This window comes from Saccostrea cucullata, unplaced genomic scaffold (genome assembly GCF_032062105.1).
Source record: "Saccostrea cucullata isolate Sc308-1 unplaced genomic scaffold, CSIRO_AGI_Scuc_v1 ctg13001, whole genome shotgun sequence".
Lineage (NCBI taxonomy): Eukaryota > Metazoa > Mollusca > Bivalvia > Ostreida > Ostreidae > Saccostrea > Saccostrea cuccullata.
Genome location: NW_026921118.1, coordinates 1 through 18,180, shown reverse-complemented (window position 1 = coordinate 18,180; position 18,180 = coordinate 1). Strand labels below are relative to the sequence as shown.

The window sequence follows — 18,180 nt, the reverse complement described above, 5'->3', positions numbered from 1 at the left end:
TGATATTCATATCTGAAACTAATCTGTAAAATTCCACAACTTAAAAAGATTAACTCCTTGCGTTATTGTACTAATTTAATTTTAAATCAAAGTAGTCATTTTTCAAAGTTCCATCTTAAACACATCAAGTAAGATTCAAACTTTTTCTCTAAAGAAACCAAATGAAAATCTAGCTAGGCAAAGTAAAAAATATGCTGTATCAGATATCTATTCTGTTAACAATTCTTAGGCAGTTTGACTGTGCCTACCAGGCCTAGCACTCCATATTCTGACCCTCTTGTTCTGTTCTTTGTGCTACTATAGTTGTGCATGTTGTACTAAGCCAGAAGTCAGTAGCCTCTCTCTTGTCTAGGGGCTGGCTGGACAAGGTGACTTCTGTTTTCTCATGGTTTTCCCAACCTTTCAGAGAGGCACCACCAGAGGAAGCCGCCCCCGCGGAACCACCCGCTGAGGGAGAGGAGAAAAAGGTCAGTGGAGGGTCAGGGTGATCCACTGTAGAGAGTTATGACTATATATTAGAAATGATTTTATGCTTTAGCATGTCCTGTAAAATCACATTTTTTCAAAGGGTCAAAATTTTGTGGTTTAAGGAAAAAATACTAGTTGAAGAGGATTTGATTTGTGGGTTAAAGGAGGACCTCATTACTGTAGTATGAAATTATTTGGGGGGAATATGAATTTTTGGTTCTCTGCATACTTTTATTTTGTGCTGAGATATATGATTGGTTGCTTCATCTTGTGCTGAGCTATGTGGTTGGTAGTTTTATTTTATGCTGAATCATTTGATTGGTTGATTTCAGGAGGAGGAAGAAGTAAAGAAGGAAGAAGAAGAGAAGAAGCCAGAGGACCCAGAGGAGTCAGGATTGTGGGAGGAAACCTTTAAATCCTTCCATGATCCTAAGCCCAATGGTGAGGTCATTGACATGAAAAGTGGAAGAAAAAATATGTCCTTACTAAGTCTATAACATGTATTTTAGAAAATATTAATTCAAGTTTGTATGATTATTAAGAGTTTCCCAAATCTTGAAATGTTTTTTTGCTACAGGTCCTGCCTCTGTTGGTATTGACATCTCATTCCCGGGTTTTGAGAATGTGTACGGAATTCCTGAACATGCTGAAAGTATGGCACTCAAAACCACAAAGTAAGTGAACCCTGAACTGTCTTGAACAAAGTGATTGTCTTATCAGAGACTTGCATGTATAGACTGTTAATTTATAACTCCTCAACTACAGACTTGTAAGCAAGTTCTGATTAATAGAAGCCACAAATGATCTGTATACATGTATGTTGTTTATTTACAGAGACACAGACCCCTATCGTTTGTTTAACTTGGACGTGTTTGAGTATGAATTATACAACCCCATGGCTCTTTATGGATCTGTACCTGTCATGTGGGCCCACAAGTAAGTTTTGCTTTTGATTAAGGTGAAAGTAAAGGTGAAAAACTGGTAAAGTGAAAGTAAAGTGATGCATCTTTGCAAAAGTGAAAGAAAAATTAGGTAAGAGTTATTGGTCTTCCTTTGTTTTGCTGTGATGGTTCCGAGGTTAGATTGTAAAGATATGACATCGTACATGTTGTAATCAAATCTTGCATGTTGCAATCAAAATCTTGCATGATTGTTGTAATCAAAATCTTGCATATTATAATCAAAATCTTACATGCTGTAATCAAAATCTTGCATATAATAATCAAAATCTTACCTGCTGTAATCAAAATCTTGCATATTATAATCAAAATCTTACCTGCTGTAATCAAAATCTTGCATATTATAATCAAAATCTTACATGTTGTAATCAATGTCTTACATGTTGATTACTATATTGACGCGTTTGTTTGTAGTGAGAAGAGCACGGTGGGGATATATTGGAACAATGCTGCAGAGACCTGGATAGACATCAGCTCCACAACAGCAGACAAGGTAAGGACTCACCTCTGTAAATACAAATACAAACTTCCAAATAATTCATATTCAATACTCACCTCAGTTGTACGGTACATGTAATTATGATACAGAAATAAAATTAATGGATTCCAAATATCCATATACAGTTCTTAAAGCTCTGTCCAATACATGTATCAGGTACATATATATGGGGTTTTCAGAAAAGTTAGAAACAGGCATTACCTTACAAAAAAGAAGTAATCATCTGGAAGAAATATAATTTTGCCGGTACAGTCATGATTTTAGCCAGGTAAGGCCTAAAATACCAGGGAAACTTCAGAAAGGCTTTAATATATGTGTTATTTTGAGTAAGTTAATTTACCTTGCAGAATTTCTTTTCTAAAATTGCGGACCTGGTGAAGGGAAACACAGAGATGGCCCAGATGGACACTCACTGGTTTTCTGAGAGTGGGGTCATTGACGTGTTTGTGATGCTGGGTCCCCGCCCCAAAGACGTCTTCAAACAGTACGCCACTCTGACCGGGTCCACAGAACTCCCACCGGTAGGTTTAAAGCTTTTGTATCACTGGGGATAAAAGTAGGGCAAAAGTAATGAATTTGTTTATATGGAAATTCATGGAGAGCTTCATTGTCTCCTATTGTATATAAGAAAAAATTTGTAGATTCTGATCACCTAACTCAACCTGGCAAAAATAGAAATTTGTGTTCAGCTAAAAAATGATAAAACTACAGTGCATGAGGATTCAGAAATAAAATCTGTTTCAAAGTTAATGAATTTAAGGGCATGGGGAAAAAACAAGTGAATTCCTTATTTTGCAATTATTGATAATTTTGTTTCTCTTGGCAGCTCTTTGCGATTTCATATCACCAGTGCAGGTGGAATTATAATGACCAAGAAGATGTTAAAAAGTGAGTAGATCATAGACTAGAAAATATCTGTGAGGAGTACTGTAGAAGCACAAATTTTCGTGGAGATAAAATTTCGTTGATTTGTCATCAGAAGTAGTTTTGTGGGGATAAAAGTTTGTTGTTTTGAAAGCAACCCATTCAATATATAGTCATAAAATTTTGTGTGGGATTTAATTTCTTTGATAATTGTTAACAACGAAATAAACGAAATTTAATCCCCCACGAATATGTGTGCTTTTACAGTAAGTAAAATATAACAGCAAGCTAAAGATTATGATAACACAACATAAAAATAATTTATGCAGAAATGGTATCATGTTTCACTTTCTTACTTCAGTGTTGATGCCAATATGGACCTGTTTGACATCCCGTTTGATGTGATTTGGTTAGACATTGAACATACAGATGGTAAAAGGTACGGTTCTCATTTATATCAAGCTTAAACTACCTACAGATACTAACATCTGCAGATACTTTAAATGGAATTTTATTTTACTTTATTTGGCGATTTAAAGGGGGAAACACGTTTGTGAAGATTAATTTTTGTGATCAAATTCTTTTTTGGATAATGGTTAAAAGCTTAAGACACCGAGACTTAAAAGACCGGCTCGCTGCGAGAAATATTTGCAATGAGGAGACTCTTGCGAACTTTGCAAAAAATTTATTGCATTTGAATAAAAGTTGGTTTACAGTTCTTATAAGCTAAGGGATGTGATTAATTTGATTTATTGCATTGGTAGATACGGAATGTGATTAATTTGTCATGATTATTGATAGATACTTTACATTGGATGTTATTGATTGGATTTAATTGAATTATTAGTGGATCTATACTGTACATGGGATATAATTATTGGTAGATACTTTACTTATGATTGATTTGACTTCTTGGTAGATACTTTACCTGGGATGCCCACAAGTTCCCGGGCTCTAAGGACATGCTGGATGCTGAAGGAGCTAAGGGGAGAAAGATGGTGACGATCGTGGACCCTCATCTGAAGCGAGACGACAACTACAAGGTGTACGCCGACGCTAAAAACAGGGACCTCATGGTGAAGGGTGGGAACGGAGGGGAATACGAGGGGTGGTGCTGGCCAGGTAGGAATTGTATTTATGATAGAGGGGGAATAAGTCTTGTAAGTGCACAAGAACCCTACGAGTTTTAAGTTCAAACACCAGTTCAAGTCTTTGACCCTGTGGACAGGGATCTTGATGAATTAAGTTTTTGTGGACAGGAATCTTGAAGAATTAGGTCTCTTCCTTATCAACCAGCAAATTATAATGAATGCCCCATTATATTCTTTTAATTTAATGAAGTGCTTCATAGTAAATTTATTTTAACATACAGATAAAACTATAAAGTGAATGAGTTCCAAGACTTTTGTCCCAACAATGCTGATGTAGTTATGTGTATTTTTAGGTTCCTCAAGCTGGCCCGACTTCACTAACCCTGAGGTCAGAAACTGGTGGGCCTCTAAATTTCAGTATTCTGAATACGATGGAAGCACCCCTGACCTGTATATCTGGAATGACATGAACGAACCTTCTGTCTTTAATGGGCCAGAAATTACATTTCACAAAGACGTACTTCATCACGGTGGATTTGAAAACAGAGACGTACACAATTTATATGGATTTTATGTGGTAAGTACTCAGCTTTAATCTATATATGCAAGAATATAGAAAATTCTTTTTGAATTTTTTTCGTCTTAATTTTGATGTGATATTGTTACTGAACAAAAGGCTTGTTTATTTGTTGTAGCAAAAAGCCACAGCTGAGGGGATTCTGATGAGATCTAACAATGAGCAGAGACCATTTGTCCTCACCAGGGCTTTCTTTGCAGGGTCCCAGAGGTTTGGTAAGAATTAATAAACTGAAGGAATTCAAAGTGGAAAAAATTATCATTAAATGATGATCAGAATATTGGAAAATGCTGGATATCAGTGATATGAAAGGATTTGTTTAGTTCATCATGTTTTTGAGTTTGGTTTTGTTTATATTAACATAATTTTGCATTGTTACAGGTGCAGTATGGACTGGAGACAATATGGGTGAATGGTCACATCTTAAGGTGTCTGTACCCATGTTACTGACCCTGAACTTGGCTGGAATAACCTTCTCAGGAGCTGACGTGGGTGGCTTCTTCAAGAACCCTGATAATGAACTGCAGACCCGCTGGTATCAGGTAATGCCATTTAGCATTTAAGGTTGTGTGACCTTTTGATAAGAGAAATAACTCTCACTGGAATTTAAGACTGATTATTCTTTTTTAAAATTGTCAAGTATTTAGGCCATTTTTGTCAAATTACTTTCAAGGCTTGTTGAAATTTTGATTATTGTTTTGAATTTTTTGTTAAAAATTATTAACAAACTAGATGCTGTCATGAGACAGTAATACCCGCACTAAGGTGTTTGCCTCTAAATGCACACTCCTCTAAAATTAGGCTTTACCAAAGAAAAAGTCAATATAATTCAATAATTTACATAATAGGGCTTCCATGTATTCATCAAATTGAGCATAATATTCTCAAGTGAACATGTGACCCATGGGCCTCGATCTTATAGGTACATGTATTTCATATTCATAATTCATTACCAGTCTGAAATTAAACAACAGAATTCAATTAATGATGTAAATTAGGTTTGAAACAAGGGGGGGGGGGGGATTTTTGGCCCATAATTGGAACTTTTTAAATCTATTTTCTCATATAGATCAACAACAAATATTATTCAAATTAGTTTAAAGCGTTTTTGATGATTTTTTCCAAAATGTACAAACTTTTTTATACTTGATTAGGCAGAAACACCTTGAAAGCTGCCATATACCATGTATACCCAATCAATTTAGTCAACCCCCACCCTTCTCCCATCAACACACACACACGCAAACACACCCTATTTTCCTGATTTTGGAAATAGGCCTAGATGGCAAAGTTAAGATAAAACATCTTTTGTAAATAATAATTTTAAATTTGTTCTTATACTGTAAATGTATCTGAAGACCTGCATCACATTGGGCTTGCGTCACGTACCTAACTTAAGTACTAGTTTTACCATTATCATTTTTAGATAGCACTGCACGTGCAGTACTAGGCCTAGTGTTGTGTACACATCATTGCATGTATGTCAGTTGGAATTATTTTGTGTTTTAATTGGATTATATTTCATGAAGTTGGAGCTATGGCAGTCGGTAAGTACACATTTTGGTATAGATTTGGGTAAAATAGTCTGAAATGCAACTGGTTAGGTTAATGTTTAAAGGATCAAAGGTCATCCGATGCTGCAATAAGACGAATTTCACATTCTAAAGAGTTATCGCCCGTTATCGACGTTACATTCAGTTACAAAATACAGAATTTTTTTTCTGAGAGGGAGGGGGGATTTCCAGACCAGAATTTCCTGAGAAGCAAATAAAAGGAGAAGTTATGGTGGTGTCTGTTTTCTAGGGTGGAGGGCATCCAAAGTCTTTTTTATATTATAGTCCTGCAAATTCGAGAGGGGGGGGGGGATCTCAAGATACACTTCCAGTCCCTGTAAACAGTAATGGCAAATGATCATGTGACTCCTAAATAGTAGGAAACTTTTTCCATTTGACCATACATAATTTTGCGCTTTTTGAGTTATTATGTTATGTAAATTTAATGGTATAAAGGTTTTGAACCCCCTGGAGGTCATCCCCACTCTCCTAATGATTCTAACTGGAAATGTTCACAATATGACTGCATTTAATGAAATAAAAGTGCATCAATGATAAGATTGCTTGACATTTCATTCATCAACCTATCCTCCTAGAATTAGGAATGAAAATCATTCAAAGAGATGGACCACATTAAAGTATTTGTATATATATAGGCTATTAACATATTTTTTAAAATGTAAAACAAGCAGTAGTTGGCATACATGTCATGAATATAAACAGGGGTCTGGGATGGGGTGAGGGGAAGGATCGAGTTCCTGTCTCTTTACGTCTTAATGGTTGAAAACTCCTAAAATGAATGTTGACCTCAAATCTGACTTGTCCTCATTATTTTTCAAGTGGGGGTGTCTCCATTTGAGTGAAAAATTCCTGAGAGGGATGTTTAACAACAAACAAACAATTAAATGACATAAAACACAATATTGATTTGCGTTAAGAAATATGCAGGGGATTTTTTCCATCATAAATCTTCTTCTCAAGAACAGCAAGGGCATTATTGTCCCTTTGGGGGAAAGGGAGGGAACATTAAATCTTATTTGTCTGTCAGTCTGGCCATCTTTGACAGTATGTGCATCTGTCACAATAAATTTAACCTTGATCATAACTTTTGAATAATATGAGATAGGGCTTTCATATTTCACATGTACATTACCACAAAACTTTCTAAATGTACTATGATTTTTTAACCCAAGTGAGACCTTGACCTCAAAATTTTACCTACTTTCCAAAAAATAACATTTTAAATTAATCATTTTGAAAGAGAAAAGATATGACATTTAAATTATACATGTATATTACATGTGAAAAGACTTTTCTAAATATATCATGACTTTTGACTTTCTGATCTTGACCTAGAAGTTTAACCTACTTTTCAAAAATATTATATTATATATTTAAATATATATATATATAACTTTTGATTGAAAAGAGATGGGTCTTTCATATTTGACATACATGTACTTTACCTGCAACAAAATATTTCGAGCATGCGATGATTTCCCCCCTTTGACCTAATTTTCATAAAGTGACATATGATAGGGATGCATATTTGATACACAATCTGCCATAAATTATGGCATCCCATTCACTTAAACACAGAAAGCAAAGGACCACAATTCTTCAAATTTGCATGTATAATCTTGATATGGAAACATCCTCATATAATGTATATTCAAGTTTTTTATGCTACGCCATGATTAGGAATACATGTATTAGTTTTTGTCATGTCCGTCCTCTACCCTTCCAACTATCTTTCCATCGAGCTCAAAGAAATTACTTTCTAGATATTTTCATCAAAGTTCATATGCTGATGCATATACTGATGTAAACTATCCAACTGTGGCAATATTTTTTATGCGCCCGGATCGATAGATCCCGGGCATATATTGTTTTTGTCCTGTCTGTTTGTCTGTTTGTCTGTTTATCTGTTTGTCTGTATGTCTGTTGTCAACTTTAACCTTGGCCATAACTTTTGAACAATAAGAGATAGAGACTTCATATTTGGTATGCATACTCCACTAATAAAGTCCTTTCAAATGACATCAAGGTCAATGACCTTGTGACCTTGACTGTGACCTATATGCTAAAAATAGCTTTTTCCACTGTTTGTCATAACTTTTTAACCATAGGAGATAGGGACTTGATATTTGGTATGCATACTCCTCTAATAAAGCCCTTTCAGTTGACAACAAGGTCAATGATCTTGTGACCTTGACTGTGACCTATATATGCTAAAAATAGCTTTTTACACTTTTTGCCATAACTTTTGAACCATAGGAGATAGTCACCTCATATTTGGGATGCATACTCCACTGATTATGTTCTTTCAAATGACACCATGGTCAATGACCTTGTGACCTTGACTGTGACCTATATGCTAAAAATAGCTTTTTACACTTTTTGCCATAACTTTTGAACCATAGGAGACAGGAACTTCATATTTGGGATGCATACTCCACTGATTAAGTTCTTTCAAATGACACCATGGTCAATGACCTTGTGACCTTGACTGTGACCTATATGCTAAAAATAGCTTTTTACACTTTTTGCCATAACTTTTTAACCATAGGAGATAGGAACTTCATATTTAGGATGCATACTCCACTGATTAAACTCTTTCAAATGACACCATGGTCAATGACCTTGACTGTGACCTATATGCTAAAAATAGCTTTTTACACTTTTGGCCATAACTTTTAAACCATAGGGACTTCCTATTTGGGATGCATACTCCACTGATTAAGTTCTTTCAAATGACATCACGGTCAGTGACCTTGTGACCTTGACTGTGACCAATATGCTAAAAATAGATTTTTGAACTTTGTTTCCGCCGGGCGCATAGTGTTTCACAAACACATCTTGTTTACCTTTACTTTCCTTTGACCTTTACTTAACTTTTCTTAAAATTAGTGTTTAGCTTTATTTTAGAGAAACCATAATGATTCAAGTTGTGTAATGAAACTTCACATGATGATACATACTGATGTAAGCAATTAAAGCTTTACAATGCTTCACTCTTGACATTTCCTGTGATCTTGACCTCACTGTCTTAGACTAGATCAGTTTTGAATAAACAGTTCAAGATATATTAATCAAACTTCATATGCTAATACATACTGATGAGAGCTATTATTGCATTAACTTATTTTGACCTTGAATTTTCTTTTGACCTTGACCTCACTTTTAAAATATGTGTTTATCTAAGTTTCAAATAAACCATTAATTATTTATCAAAATTCTAGGGGTGGGACGATATACCGATACACCGATACATATCGATATTTTCCTCCAAGATACGGTTTAAGATACAAGCATTCAAATATCGGTACGAAACGATACACGAACGACCTATTCAAAAATTGAAAATGAAAGTACCTGTCCTTGGAGGAATATGGCGGCTTGTACGAGCGAAGAGATGATGTTGATATTGAAAACACACTTTAAAACTAATAAGTCGTTCGTTAGGGGTAAAATGTTTTCACTTTAAAGCAGCCTCGGAAGATTGGTCGGAAGATTGGACAAGAAAAGTTCAGTATGTAATGCGTGCTATACACAGAAAATATCGTTTCCAGAACATTTGATATTATTAATCATGTTAATTGTTAGTCCATTTTGTACTTTTTTTTTGTAATCTCAACTTAGCTACAGACTTTCAGCAATGAATTAATAAAAATGTAAATGTGATCGATGTTTTTTAAATGAATTTTTAGTCAGTGTTCTCTGATAAACTACACAACTATTTGTAAACAACTTCTGAATAGTAATTTGGTAATAATAGTATGTACATGTATTATTGTTTTTGTAAAGTTTTAGTCAATGAAATTGATGAACTTCAAGTATTAATTTCAAAGCAAACATAATTTGATATAGAATAATTTGTTCATTTAATGTCAAGACAAAAAAAAGAAATAAAATACTAATTCTTTTGAATAGTTTTACAATTTCTCAAAATATTGAGATACGTATCGTATCGTGCCAATATATTGAGATACGTATCGTATCGCAAGATGTGTGTATCGTCCCACCCCTACAAAATTCATATGCTAGAACAACATTTTGACCACAACCTTTCCTTTGACCTCTCTTTTCTTAAAATAAAGTGTTAAGCTCAGTTTCATTAAATCATTCAAGATATTTTTATCAAACATAATAAGCTGATATGTATTAGTGAGAGCTATTCAGCTGCATCAAAAACTTCATCTTGCACATTCCTGTGACCTTGACCTCCCTCCTCTTTAATATGTATTTTGCTTAGTTTTTAAGAAATAATTTAAGACATTTTTATGTTTAACATGCACTTATACATAATTTGATGAGAATTTATTATCTATATCCAATTTATTTATATTTTAGTTTCAATTCTGAAAAAAAAAACTGTTTAAGATATTTTCATCAAACTTTATACACAAATACAAATTTTAGTTTTTAGCTCACCTGAGCAGAAGGCTCAAGTGAGCTTTTCTGATCACATTTTGTCCGGCGTCCGTCTGTCTGTCTAGCTGTCTGTAAACTTTACACATTTTCGACTTCTTCTCAAGAACCACTGGGCCATTTCAACCAAACTTGCCACAAAGCATCCTTAGGTGAAGGGGATTCAAGTTTTTTCAAATGAATGGCCATGACCTCATTCAAGGGGAGATAATTGGGAATTAATTAAAATTTGGTGGCATGTTTTAAAAATCTTCTTCTCAAGAACCACTGTGCCAGGAAAGATGAAACTTATGGGTTAACATCCTCAGGTAGTGAATATTCAAATATGTTCAAATCATGACCCCCGGGGGTATGGCAGGGCCAAAATGGCCGACCAAAGTTTTATATAGAAATATATTGGAAAATTCTTTAAAAATCTTCTTCTCAAGAACCACTGTGCCAGGAAAGATGAAACTTATGGGGTAACATCCTCAGATAGTGTAGATTCAAGTTTGTTCAAATCATGACCCCCGGGGGTAGGGCAGGGCCAAAATGGCTGACCAAAGTTTTACATAGAAATATATAGGAAAATTCTTTAAAAATCTTCTTCTCAAGAATGACAAAGCCATAATTCATCAAATTTATATGGAAGCATCCTCAGGTAGTGAAGATTCAAGTTTGTTCAAATCATGACCCTGGGGGTAGGGTGGGGCCAAAAAGGCCGACCAAAGTTTTACATAGAAATTTATGGGAAAATTCTTTAAAAATCTTCTCAAGAATGACAAATCCATAATTCATCATATTTATATGGAAGCATCTTCAGGTAGTGTAGATTCAAATTTGTACAAATCATGACCCCAGGGGGTAGGGCGGGGCCAAAATGGCCGACCAAAGTTTTACATAGAAATATATGGGGAAATTCTTCGAAGAAAGCAAATCCATGATTAATCATGGGATTACTTTTGGATTTTAACTTTTCAATGATAAACCAATTTCTACTTTTTCTTAGCTTCAGTACTCAGGTGAGCGATGTGGCCCATGGGCCTCTTGTTTAATGTACCATTAGTAATACACATCTGGCGGGACATTCATGTCCTATAGACATATTTCTAGTTTTTCAAATCATCACCTTAGGCTAGGGTCAGGCCACAATTAGGGATCAAAGTTTTATTTAGGAATAAAAGGAAACACATCTTTAAAGTTCTTCTTTTCAGGAAACACCAAGAGCATGATTAATATGGAAATATTCTCAAGAGGTGTAGATTCAAGTTTGTACAAATCATGACCACCAGGGTTAGGGAGGTGCCATATTTTTCCAACCCCATTTTGCCGTCCATATGAAAATTCAAAATTTTGAAACCATTTTACACATACACAAAACAAACCAATCATTTTCTAAATAATCATGGTTTAAAGCTATTGCAGCATAAGATATTAGGGAAGTTCTTCAAAGCAGGGTGATTAAACATGTCAAATATATGTAAAATAAAAAAAATATATAAAAAATTCTACCTCGATTTGATCCCCATCCCCCCCACCCCCCGGGCAAAATGAAAATTCCGAAACCTTACTGCACATCTACATGACACCACCAACCATCTCTTAAAAGATGATAAGGCTGCTGAGTAAAATGTAGAAGGAGTTCAGGGAAGAAGGGGCTTTTTATATAAAAAAACGTCATTTTTCGACCCCCATTTGATCCCCTGGGGCAAAATCAAAATTCCGAAACCTTACTGCACATCTACATGACACCACCAACCATCTCTCAAAAGATGATTAGGCTGCTGAGTAAAATGTAGAAGGAGTTCAGGGAAGAAGGGGCTTTTTGTATAAAAAACATCATTTTTCGACCCCCATTTGATCCCCCGGGGCAAAATCAAAATTCCGAAACCTTACTGAAAATCTACATGACACCACCAACCATCTCTCAAAAGATGATTAGGCTGCTGAGTAAAATGTAGAAGGAGTTCAGGGAAGAAGGGGCTTTTTGTATAAAAAACGTCATTTTTCGACCCCCATTTGATCCCCGGGGGCAAAATCAAAATTCCGAAACCTTACTGCACATCTACATGACACCACCAACCATCTCTCAAAAGATGATTAGGCTGCTGAGTAAAATATAGAAGGAGTTCAGGGAAGAAGGGGCTTTTTGTATAAAAAATGTCATTTTTCGACCCCCATTTGATCCCCCGGGGCAAAATCAAAATTCCGAAACCTTACTGCACATCTACATGACACCACCAACCATCTCTCAAAAGATGATTAGGCTGCTGAGTAAAATGTAGAAGGAGTTCAGGGAAGAAGGGGCTTTTTGTATAAAAAACGTCATTTTTCGACCCCCATTTGATCCCCCGGGGCAAAATCAAAATTCCGAAACCTTACTGCACATCTACATGACACCCCCAACCATCTCCCAAAGGATGATTAAGCTACTGTGAAAAATGTAGGAGGAGTTCAGGGAAGAAAAGTGTGACAGACGGACGGACGGACGGACATGAGTAACAACAATATACCCGAACTTTCTTTCGAAAGTGCGGGTATAAAAAGTGAAGTTTAATACCAGAAGGAGGTTTAACCTTAAAATCTTTTCTGTCTTTGCAAAACTTGATGAAATATCTTGTGAATAACTGTATTGTTTTGTATTTCCTAAGGCTGCAGCCTTCCAACCATTCTTCAGAGCTCACGCCCACATTGACACAAAGAGACGAGAGCCATACTTATTACCGGAGGAGAACAGGAATATAGTCCGGGACGCCATCCGCCAGCGATACACTTACCTCCCTTTCTGGTACACGCTGTTTTACCATGGTTATCGTAGCGGCGAGACGGTCATGAGTCCACTGTGGGTCGAGTTTCCTGAGGATAAAAGCACATTCAAAATGGATGATGAATATTTATTAGGTAAATATGATGTTATACTCAAAACTAAGATTTAAAAACTGCTCAACTAAGACTGTTCATTTTTCCATCTGACGAGATTTGAATTGGGATTTTTGTAATGGCAACAGTATTTTGTTCAGTATTTAATTTGAATGCAAAATGTTTATTTATATTTCAGGATCTTCACTTTTGGTCAAACCAATCACAGATCAGGGGGCAACTGGAACAACTGTGTATTTCCCTGGCAAAAACGATGTAAGTTGCAAAAAGATGCGTAATTAATTGTAGACATTAGTGATTGTAGCTCAGAAATGTGTCATTTCATACTTATTTTGATTTTCACAGACTCTGATTTTGATTTGATTCTATCTAGGTATGGTATGATATACAGACGTACCAGAGCTATGGAGGTGCTCAGAACACTTACATTAATGCACCTCTGGGAAAAATCCCGGTCTTTCAGAGGGGTGGATCCATTGTTCCACGTAAAATGAGGGTGCGGAGGTCCTCCTCCTTAATGACAGCTGATCCCTTCACTTTGGTTATTTGTCTCAATAAACAGGTTTGTTTTCAAAATAATCATTTAAAACAATACAGGTTAAAAAAAGGAGTAGAGAATTTTTTTTAATGGATACAGTAAAACTCAGATATTACGAAGTCACAATGACCTATGAAATTACTTTGTTCTATGCGTAATTTGTTATATCCCTAAAAGGAAAATGTTGAATATATATAGCCAGGGATCCAAGATAACTACGCTATATCTGTGAATTCACAATATCCATGTTCTTTATACTAAACAATTTTAGATGTACACCAAAAAATTTTAGAAAAAAAAATTTAAGCAGTGACAAGTGAGTGTGTTTATGATCTTTCATTTTTGCACAATAGCCTAAGTTATATATTGATCCTTCTGTTACAGGGGGAGGCTGAGGGAGATTTGTATGCAGATGATTATAAATCATTCGCTTACAGAAGTGGAAATTACATTCACAGAGAATTTAGCTTCAAAAATAATATATTACAAAGCAGGTAAGTCCTGAGATTTTTTTTTTTATAGTAATTATACCCCCCGCAAACGAAGTTTGTGGGGGTATATAGGAATCACCTTGTCCGTCTGTCCGTCCGTCTGTCTGTCTAGCTGTCCGTCTGTCTGTGCAAACGTGTCCGGTCCATATCTTTCTTAAGGAGGAACATTAGATTCTACTACTCCACACAAAGATTGCCTATGACCTAAGGGTGTGTCATGACCTTGATCAAAGGTCATTTGAGGAAGTTCAAGGTCACTGGAAGAAAAAGTTTATAATTCATGTCCGGTCCATATCTTTCTTATGGATAAACTTGGTAGGTTCTAATTTCACACAAAGATTGCTTATGACCTAAGGGTGTGTCATGACCTTGACCTAAGGTCACTTGGGGAAGTTCATGGTCACTGGAAGAAAAAATTCATAATTTGTGTCTGGTCCATATCTTTCTTATGGATAAACTTGGTAGGTTTTAATTTCACACAAAGATTGCTCATAACCTACGGGTGTGTCGTGACGTTGGGTCAAGGTCATTGGGGAAGTTCAAAGTCACTGGAAGAAAAAATTCATAATTTGTGTCCAGTCCATATCTTTCTTATGGACAAACATTGTAGGTTCTCATTTCACACAAAGATTCCTCCTGACCTAAGGATGTGTCATAACCTTGGGTCAAGGTCATTTGGGGAAGTTCAAGGTCACTGGAAGAAAAATTTCATAATTCGTGTCCGGTCCATATCTTTCTTATGGATGAACTTGGTAAGTTTTCATTTTACACAAAGATTGCTCATAACCTACGGGTGTGTCGTGATGTTGTGTCAAGGTCATTGGGGAAGTTCAAGGTCACTGCAAGAAAAATATTATAATTTGTGTCCGGTCCATATCTTTCTTTATTATGAAAAAACTTGAATCTACTACTTCACACAAACATTGCTTATGACCTGAGGTTGTGTCATGACTTTGAACCAAGGTCATTTATCCAAGTTCAAGGTCACTGACAGAAAAAGTTCATAATTCTTGTGTGGTCTGTACATTTAGTCTAATTTTTTTATTAGGCTGGGCCTTTGTTTCATTTATAAAAAATATAATGAGCAATTACATTTGCACTAAAAATGTTTTTAGCATTTCTCTTTTCTCTTAGATCCATAAATTATTCATGATTTAGCACTTCTGAAAAACCCACTGGGCGTTATTTTGTCCCATTTGAACAGTTCTAGTTAAGTTTTCTTTTACTTTGAGTGTTCGAATAGCGGTATTTGAACAAGATTATTATCTTATTTTAGTAATGCAGATCCAAATGGACAAGGATCAACTAAAGAATGGCTAGAAAAATTAGTCATCGTAGGATTTCCTAAAGCTGCATCCAGCGTACATATTACAGGTAGGTTTATGAACATCTTGACCTGAAGATTAATATTTCATTTTAAAGAAGGATGAGAAATATAAAGCATGCCTCCTTTGAAAAAATAAATATAGAATATAGTTGAGTTGAACTTCTTGTCTTTTACTTCCTGTTTAATGTAAAATACAGTGTACTGTGTATGTTTTTCACTAGTAAAATTGCAACATATGTTCAACAATATCTATTTAGCATCATATAATGAATTAGCTTCAGAACTTTATTGTCATGGTTTTATATATCAGTCTTTGACCATAACTCTACAGATCCTGTTATGCATACATGTGTAGAAGGTGCAACTTACGGTGCAAGATTTTCTGTGCACTGTTGGGTTGAATTTATTCTCTTTCCAGCATTGGTAAAACAAATTTCAGTATGCATGTATATCTTATAATAACCCTTTTCCAATGTATTTATTTTTTCAGTTGATGGAAATTCCCAGTCTCTTTATCATAGTTATGACAGTACCAGTCGAGTGCTAACAGTCAGGAAGCCAGGGGTTAACATTGCTAAAGATTTCACTATCACCCTTCAGTAAAAAGCAGCCTCATTAGTCCATATTATCACCAAGGAGCCAATCAGGAATTGTGAAACATTTCAAAGCTCTGAATTTCATTGTCATCTCTCTATTTTTTGACCCCTCACCTCACTTTTGAATCAAATGGATGTTTACTTACAATTAGTGATTATGTTTTTGTCTTGGAATTTTGTATGAACATTTTCCAAGGAATTGTTTTATATTTAAAAACTATTTGATGATTCATTTTTTTTGTAGAGGCAATACCAAAAAAACTTACAGTATTTTAATAATGGCATTTTACAATATTAATAATGCTACATCTCATAGTCTGAGAACAAAAAGTTTTCTGTACTGAAAATGGGACGGGATTTATTTATTATTTTCATAATATAATCTTATTTCTACCAATGACTTTTAGTTAAAAATATTTATATCCAAAGAATGAAATTTTAAAAAAAAATCAGAGATAGGTTTAAACAAATTACAAAATTATCATAAAACTTCTGATTTTGAATTTTTAATCAAGATAGTATATACCAGCATGTACTTATACATGTTTCAATGTAGAACATTCCATGTTTCTAGTTTTTTTTTTTTTTTTGAATGACAGTTAATACAACATGATTGTCCCACAATTAGAATCTGTATTAAAATTTTGAAAATATATTGGGTCCAGATAAACAGACATTAGAAGCCAGCAGATATACATTATGTACCCAAATTATGTATTATTAAGGTTTTGAAATTGAATGAAATGAAAATGAAAAAAATATAATATAAAAATACAGTAACATATGTGAAAACAGTTGTAAGAGGGTAAATCTACAATGTAAGTCAATAGTTACCTCTTTAAAAGAAATGTATTTCAAAAACAACTTTTTGTTAACAATAGCCCTGTTTCTTTTATGAGTAAAAGCCTTCTGAAATAATTCTGACTTGTTACATACAAAAGCTGGCATTGAGTGCGGTATACTTCAGCCTTTTTATAAATCTTAAAATTATGTTTTATAAAGTAATTTTTTCAAGGTTGGAGATAAATTGCTTATAAAGCTGAACAGCACTAGTTTTTCAAAGAAGATAAATCCTTTTTTTTATTTTTGTAGATCTTTAAGTTAAAACATATTTTCTATATTCATTTGGTCAGAATGATGCTTTTTGTGTTTGTACCAGTGATATTTGTTTATGTACTAGCATGTACCGAAGTCAGAGAAGTTCAAGAAAAATTATTAGCCATCATTTTTACAGTGTGTGCTAAATTATATCAGATTTCAGAAATCTGAAAAATCATTGTTATTGATTATCAGGATGGGGTATCTCCATTATTGCTGGGTAAACATTAATTCTGTAATTATATTGTTAGCATTGTGTTGTATCCAGTTTAATACATTGTAAAGTGCTGTCTAAATTATTGCTGATTATATATTAAGTGCTATGAATCTAATTACAAAAAAAGCTGTATATTGAAAATATTGAGCAGGTTGAAAATTTGTTTTTCATATTATAGATAGTTTTTGATTCATATTTAAGTTAAAACAAAAATATATTCCTCATTTAAAACAGATTAGGGTTAGAAATATGATATACATGTATTTTGATAGAGTTATTGATATAGAGTTGATATATACATGATAAGTCACATGTGACTTTATGGTTGTTCACGGTTTTAAAAATTGGTCAAACACGTTGCTTTCTAATTATTTTCAAAACTCTTAGATTTAAGAACTGCTAGACAGCTCATTTTCTTATTGAAGGGGGAAATTGCAATACCTGTTTGCATGTATTAAAAAATGCATAAGATTGTTCTGATAAAAAAGTGGAAAATTTAAATAAACAAAAAAAAAACCAGAAACCTTTTCTTTCATTGACTTAAAAGAAAAGAACAATTTTAGTACATGTGTATTATCAATGAAATAAATTTAAGTACATATATTGAAATTT

General features: G+C 34.4%; 1 protein-coding gene across 1 annotated transcript; it reads left to right on the top strand.

Annotated features, from left to right (window-relative positions):
- Nucleotides 1-303: 303 nt before the first annotated feature.
- LOC134259207 (neutral alpha-glucosidase AB-like) lies at nt 304-18,091 on the top strand (the record flags this gene model as incomplete). The annotated part of the gene is made up of 18 exons (XM_062741809.1): nt 304-467; nt 801-909; nt 1,046-1,142; nt 1,303-1,404; nt 1,842-1,920; nt 2,274-2,447; nt 2,753-2,814; nt 3,152-3,229; nt 3,710-3,912; nt 4,235-4,458; nt 4,577-4,673; nt 4,840-5,000; nt 13,073-13,322; nt 13,480-13,556; nt 13,675-13,863; nt 14,224-14,333; nt 15,607-15,704; nt 16,148-18,091. Coding segments are annotated over 18 exons (2,387 nt in total), but the record flags the coding sequence as incomplete, so codon positions are not given.
- Nucleotides 18,092-18,180: the final 89 nt, after the last annotated feature.